The following is a 7,748-nucleotide window of genomic DNA, read 5'->3' as shown; positions in this document are numbered from 1 at the left end:
CAGTACAAGCCTTTGGCCCCAGAACTTGGGAGACAGAGGCAGGTGGATCTCTAGATCAAGTTCCAAGGCAGCCAGGGCTACACAGAAAAACCCTGCAGAAAAAAAAAAAAAAAAAAAAAAAACACAACAAAACAAACAAACAAACAAATATAGCAAAAGAATGGAAGCTTTCGGGTGGCAAGATGACTCACAGAGGGTAAGAGCACTGACTGCTCTTCCAAAGGTCCTAGTTCAGATCCTAGCAACCACATGGTGGCTCACAACCACCTGAAATGAGATCTGACGCCCTCTTCTGATGTGTCTGAAGTCAGTGACAGTGTACTTATGTATAATAATTAAATGTTTGGGCCAGAGTGAGGCTGACCAGAGTGAGCAGAGGTCCTTCCTAAAAATTCCCAACAATTCCCAACAACCACATGAAGGCCCACAACCATCTGTGCAGCTACAGTGTACACACAAACATAAAATAAATAACTCTTTTAAAAAAATGGAAGCTTTCAATAAACATTATAAACAGTATGTAGTGCAACCTAAAAGTGGAAGAAACATTATTCACCAAATTTTAGCCTGCAAGCCCAGCCTTGGGAGTCTGAGGCAGGAATCTAAGCGTGAAGCCAGACTGGGCTACATATTAAGACCAATAGTTTTAATATAAATCTTTAGTGAGCCGAGTGTAGGTGCATATCTTCAATCCGAGCGAAAACTCAGGAGCTCAGGCAGGCAGATGTGTGAGTTTGAGACTGGCTTGGTCTACACAGCAAGTTCCAGGCTACATAATGAGATCCTGTCTCAAACAAAACAAAAAAATTCTTCAGATAGAAAACAAGAGTATGCTGGGTGTGGTGGCGCAGGCCTTTAATCCCAGCACTTGGGAGGCAGAGGCAGGCAAATTTCTGAGTTTGAGGCCAGCCTGGTCTACAGAGTGAGTTCCAGGACAGTAGGACTACAGAGAAACCCTGTCTCAAAAACAAACAAACAAACAAACAACAACAACTTACTGAATTCAAAAATCCATATTTCCTAACAGCTTAGCTTTCTTTTCTTCAAAGTAGAGACATACTGGTCTGTGCACCATCAACATGCAGCACACACTAGGGTACACAGTAGGTGCTCCATAAATGTGTGAGTTGGGGAGGATCACTTTGGAACTTTTAGCAGGGGTGGGAGTCAGGTGGGAGAATCAAGATGGAGAAACACGGAAGTGAAGTGACTAATCCTGTCCTAAAGCACTGGTCACCAGGCCTGCAGCCTTAGGACCACCAGGAAACTGGTTAGAGACACAATTCTCAGAGACACTGGAGGACTCAAGCTCTGGGGTGGGGGAAAAAAACCCTACCTTTGCTCACACCTTCCTAGCGTGCAAAATTTAACACCCACTGTAGTTAGGGGGTGTTTCTCAGCCTTACGTGGGTCTGCTGGCCTCAACACAGAGAACCATCAAGACCCACAAGAGCTTTGCTGTAGGTTTTCATGTTTTCCATATTTGCAATGGAACAAGACAGCTTAAAGCTATGAGCTTCCCTACATGTTAATGTTTGTAACTTTTGTCATGAAAACCACAATTTTCTTGGGGGTGGGGGTGGGGTTTAAAATGACTGCTTTGCCAGCACAAAGGTTTGAGCCTTGGGACCAAACAATGAAACTATCATTGTCTTTTTTTTTTTTTTTTTTGATTACTTGCAAGCACTTTATTAATGGATCCATCTGTGAAACCCAGAAAAATATATTTTCTAGGAAATATTATCAAAATTTAGAGAGAGGCATTTCTGAGATTGCTGAAATTTTCTGTTCCGTTTTAACAGAAGCAAGCTAGTGGAAATCATTCACTTTCAATCTGTTTGAATGATGCTTTGGTTAGCTAACCAAAAGGGAAAGAATTATGGAGAAAATTTCTGCTCACAGGGACATGGGGAGGAGCATCTTTTTATAGAACAATTTCAGATAATAGTTTATACTCTGACACTAAACTCAAGACCAGCCATAGCAACTTACGGGTTAGTTGCTGTGTGGAATCTGAAAACTCTAGGGCTTTTACACTAAAACACATTGGCCTTTCTCGCACATTGAACAACTAAATTATTAATGCAAGATTCTATAACATCACACACCGGAAACCAACGGTCTCCAGTAGACCTGCCAAATGTTGATACATTTTATTAATCGTCTTACATAATATTAACAAATGTGATTTCAGAGATGAGACCAAACCTAGTCACAAAAGCATTGTGAAACTGTTAATGTCTTCACATTGGAAGCAAGTTCTATAAACCTGAAGACACAAATGTTATTATTTGCAAATACTATTGTTTGCTTTCCTTGAAATGACAAGATCACTGTGTTCATTGACAAAATAAAAAACAACTAAGTCCCAGTAGCCATACTATTATCTGCTCTATAAAGTAATAAGAGTTACCATGAAAAAAAGGCGGCTAGTTGAACTTGTGACTCAACCGCCCAAGGGCGTTTACTTAATTAAGCAATCACCATGCAGTTAATGTGAACGTCATCTAGAACAGTAGTTCTTAACCTCCCTAATGCTGCAACCCTTTAATACAACTCCTCGTGTGGTTGTGACTCCCAACCATAAAAGTATTTCATTACTACATCATAACTGTAATTTTGCTACTGTTATGAATCATATTGCAAATATCTGATATGCATGATATCTGCTATTCAACCCCCAAAGGGGTCATGACCCACAGGTTGAAAACCACTGATCTAGGGAATTAAGAAAATGCAAGTGTGTACTCAAGGGTCAACATAAAATCAGGCTAGTAACCCCTCGGCTTCATTGTGAGCATTTAGGTATAGGAACACCCTATTCTGTTCCCTTTAAGCAGTGCAGTGGTAAGATACTAGGGTGTGAACAATTTTACACACTTGTTTTTATACCATTCACTAATGTATACAAGTTGTTTTTGTTTTTTTTTTTTTTGGGGGGGGGGTTGGTTTTTGGAGACAGGGTTTCTCTGTATAGCCCTGGCTGTCCTGGAACTCACTTTGTAAACCAGGCTGGCCTCGCACTCAGAAATCTGCCTGCCTCTGCCTCCTGAGTGCTGGGATAGGTATACAGTTTTTAAAAAGCAAACAACATACAAACATTTGTTATAGAAAGATCTTTTATTCCACTGAACCCGAGGCTCTTTCTTTGGAGGCCTGGGTGCCTTTGGAAACCGCTGCTTTGCGGTTCCTAAGAGATGGGTCTTTTCCTTACTCCTATTATATGTTCTGTCCCCTGCTCCTGTTACAACAGATACACGCATCTCTGTGACCAGAGCCTCGTAAAGCTGAGTTACTCTTTGTGGAAGGGATGTCATTCACTCTTAGTGTCCACTAAAGACTACAGCAAAAGCTGAGCGCTTAGGCTGCAGAGTTGGCTCCGTGGTTAGGAACACTGACTGCTCTTGCAGAGGACCTGGGTTCGGTTCCCAGCACCCACATCAGGCAGTTGTGAACTCCAGTTCAGGAGAATCTGACAGACTTTTCTGACGTCCATGGGCACCTACTTGTAACTGCACATAGTCACATACAAACACATGACTTTTAAATATTTTTTTTAATTAAAAACTTTTTTAAATATGAGAAGGACCTCTGTGATTCATTGTATCCGTAGGAAGGGAAGTAGGGTGGTGGGGTAAAAATTGCTGCTATTCTGAGGCCTGGCTTATGAAGGGGTAAAAAATCTCCAAGAATATGAATAAGCAGTTCATTAGGAATCTTGGCCTAACCAGGGAAAGACCCAGACACTGAGGTCAGCCACTGGTCCCTCACAAATGCAGCTAGACGAATGACCAAATGTGCAAGATCCAGCCTGGCAGTTACTATGGCCATGCATGACTGACAGTGACGGCAAGCAGGCTACTGCTCCCATCTGGCTCTGGCTGTGTATTGCCTATTCCATATCCTGTACCTCACAGAGTGTGAGGCATAAAGTGAGTCCTTGCAACTTTGTCTATTCAACAGTGCAAAGTGAGATTATTTCTTGAACACGTTTTTACCTACAAAATAGGAATGAACTAGAAGGCTTCTTCAGGTGGGTATATATACTCTGAAATATATGGACTGAAGTTTTAGGAGCAAAATCACACCTCTACTAAAAAGTCTGCATGGGAAAAATGAGTGCTCGAAACCATCTGATTGTAGAGAATGCTGCCGATTCAGGAGCCACATACATCCTCTTGGGCTATTCGTAATATTCTTAACAGCCATCTAGTGCTTACCTTTGTGTCAGATCTAAGATCCTCATCACTGCCAGGTAAGACATATTTCAAATGCACTAACAGATCATTACCTTCCATCAGTCCAAAAGCCAGGACTAGATCCCATCATCTAAAATGGAGGCAGAGATCCCCCAATTTGCTGTAACCCACTATGGTGGGCTGAACAAATATTGCCCCATAGACGCGCATGCCTGAATGTTTGGCTCACAGTGGCTCATAGTGAGTGGCACGATTAGGAGGTGTAGCCTTGTTGGAGGAAGCAAGTCACTGTGGAGGCAGGCTTTGAGGTCATACATATGCTCAAGCTATACCCAGTGCTTTCTACTGCCTAAGGGATCAAGACATAGAACTCTTAGCTCCTTCTCCAGCACCGTGTCTGCCTGCACACTGCCATGCTTCCTGCCATGATGATAATGGACTAAACCTCTGAACTGTAAGCCAGCCTCGATTAAATGTTGTCCTTTATAAGAGTTGTCTTGGTCATGGTGCCTCTACTCAGCAATAAAACCCTAACAAAGACACCCACTTACCTGATGTTTTTGAAAAATACATTTATTTATTCATTTATTAAGATTTGTTTATTTATTATATGTAAATACACTGTAGTTGTCTTCAGACACTCCAGAAGAGGGAGTCAGATCTCGTTACAGATGGTTGTGAGCCACTATGTGGTTGCTGAGATTTGAACTCCGGACCTTCGGAAGAGCAGTCAGGTGCTCTTACCCACTGAGCCATCTCACCAGCCCGAAAAATACATTTATGACTTTCTTTTGCTACATAACTATAAAAACTTCATGAACATAGGTGCATATAACTTGGCACAATTAGAATCCATGCTCCTGGCTACTTATATTTCCCTCAAAAGTAAACTATTTCCTTAGAGGTGAGAGGTGTGTTTCATGTTGCCATAAACAACCTGAAAGATCTCTTTAAATAACTACCATATTTAATATATGACTTATTATTTAAATTCAAATAACAGATGCTCTACAAAATGACTCTCGTCTTACCGATTCTGAAAGGATTTCCCAGCAATGTTGTCTCTGTAGGAATCAAACAAAACATGGTACTGATCTCGGCTCCATTCCAGAACCACCTACAAGAAAAAGAGAAACACCAACACTTTCTGTGCATCAAAAACTAACAGTTCAATATAAGAGTCCACTACACGACATAAAACAACTGGGAAAGGAGCAGATGGAGTGGTCCAAAGCAGCCACCCACACTGCGTGTGCTCCACACCAGACATCCTGCTCGGGATGGTGAATAAGCTACAACCGTGGCTCAGCCATCTGAGATGGCTCAGGATCTCACTGGCCTGGGAATGGGGTCTGGAAGGAGGGCGAGAAAGACAATGTCAGTTAGTTGGAAGAATGTGTGGGACGGGTTGCTTGAGGCCAACTGTGTGGTTGGATTTTTCTTCTTCTTTTTAAATGTTCATTGGCGTTTTACCTACATGTATGTCTGTGTGAGGGTGTTGGAACTCCAGCAACCAGAGTTAGACAGGTGTGAGCCATCATGTGGATGCTGATAATTGAATCCAAAACCTCTGGAAGAGCAGCCAGTGCTCTTAACGGCTGGACCATCTCTCCAGCCCCATGTGGTTGGCTTTTTCAAGCAAAGAATAGTTAGATAAACCAGGAGAGATTAGAAGCTAGGACAGGAAGCTGGGCCCTGACTATGGCCTGTCCTGCCGCACATGGGTTAGCAGACACTCTGGATGACAGCCTATGTACCCCCTACAGTCTGGGAAGGGTTCTTCTCAGAGCTCATAAGAACACCAACAGCAGAAGAGACTAACGTGACCTTACTACATGGATTCCACTGATGGCCTTGCTACAGAGGCTCCCAAAGGATGTTCACAAACATCCGTACACAGGCCTCATCCTCTCCTCCATTCTTGAGTACTGAGGGAGTGTCCTTCCTAGCAAAGGCCCTACCTCTGTGTGATCTGCTCTAGGCCTCGTCAACATGGCCTCATGCATCTCATGGTCTTCCTCCTTTCCTTTTTCCTCTAAGTAGATTTTGCCTACTGGCGCACAAGCACGTTCTAGGTCTTTGGAAAGCCTTCCCTTTACACCCTTCTAGCTGACCACTCTTTGAAACCCTCTATAGCTTTCAAAGTCATTTACACTCTTCTGACGCCTTCAGCTCACTCCACCACTCCTGCCCTCGCCCATCTATGCGGCCTACCAAGGCTCTATGCTGTCCGGACCAGTGACATTTGCTAGCTAGCTCTTTACCTTAACTCTTGAGAGCTGACCAGTTCCTCTTTCTAGAAGCATACCCCACCCCTACTCTGGTTGCTTCCCTGCCACACGCCTTCTAGCTTCGTGTTCCTTCTCTGCCAAGGTAGGATGGTTGTTGGTGGATACCAGGCTGTAGGATTCCTGGGAAGATCCAGGACCCTGCTACCATCACAGTGAATGAAGTTAGACATGCATACAACTGTCCTCCAGGGCTTCAAATTCCTGGAGAAGGAAAGTGCTCGAGCTCTGAGCTATAAAATGTCATCTACACCGTGAGATGTATGAATATCAATTTATTGAGTACAAACATAGCAATTCTTTTAAAAAACAAACCACAAAATGAAACCTTGGCTAGCAGGTTGTGTAGAACATGCAGGAGATGGGAGGCAGGGTGTATGACCTCACCAAGGGTCACGCTCCGCTGATATGTTTTATGTTTCTTCCACGTGCCCGCTCCTACCAGAAAAACCAACCTCACCAAGTCCAGAGTGCTTTGACATGCTAGGAAAACAGTTCCTTATTTCTCCGTTCAATTCAAATGTTCTCTCCTTTGCTCCAACAACTTTTATCTTGATTATGAAATCAGTCACCCAGGGTCTGCAGCCCCACTCTGCCTGGCTGTTCACTTTGTTGTTTTCATTTGAACATTTTTTTCTTTATTTTTGCCTGCATGTATGTCTGTTCACCTCATGCCTGTGGAAGTCAGAAAAAGGCATCAGCTCCCTCGGACCTGGAGCTACAGGCAGGTGCGAGCTGCCACACAGGTGTTGGGAATCGAAGCAAGGACCCCTGGGAGAAGAGCAACCAGTACTCTTAAATGCTGAGCCGCCTCTCCAGCCTCGGCTAGGATGTCATTATTTACTTTCTATCCCATTAGCCAGGCATACTAGGCCTCTTATTAAACAGAACACGGCTTCTGGAACCTTCATTATTGTAATGGCAAAATACTTAAATATGGCACTAACGAAAATTTAAAATGTACATGGAGATTAATGTCACTTCTTACATATGAAATGCTAGGTCGTCACTGGAAGCTTTTCCTCCAGATGCCAGCCTCTAAACCAGCGGTTCTCAACCCCTCGATGGGTCTCAACCCCTTTGGGTTCATATATCAGGCACCCTGTATATTAGATATTTACATTATGATTCATAACTATAGCAAAATTACAGTTATGGAATAGAAATAAAAGATTTAAAAAAATATTTTATTAGGTATTTTCCTCATTTACATTTCCAATGCTATCCCAAAAGTCCCCAATAACCTCCCCCCCCCCCCCCC

General features: G+C 43.0%; 1 protein-coding gene across 1 annotated transcript in view; it reads right to left on the bottom strand.

The window, feature by feature from the left end:
- Positions 1 to 7,748, bottom strand: part of Gnptab (N-acetylglucosamine-1-phosphate transferase subunits alpha and beta) — a 71,272-nt gene that overhangs the window by 43,741 nt on the left and 19,783 nt on the right. Inside the window, exon 2 of the mRNA XM_021175070.2 lies at positions 5,231 to 5,316. Within this exon, the coding sequence (XP_021030729.1) occupies positions 5,231 to 5,316 (86 nt within the window). The remainder of the gene's footprint in view (positions 1 to 5,230; positions 5,317 to 7,748) is intronic.

Source organism: Mus caroli, chromosome 10 (assembly GCF_900094665.2).
Source record: "Mus caroli chromosome 10, CAROLI_EIJ_v1.1, whole genome shotgun sequence".
NCBI classification, from domain to species: Eukaryota; Metazoa; Chordata; class Mammalia; order Rodentia; family Muridae; genus Mus; species Mus caroli.
This window is presented reverse-complemented; position numbering and strand designations above follow the sequence as displayed.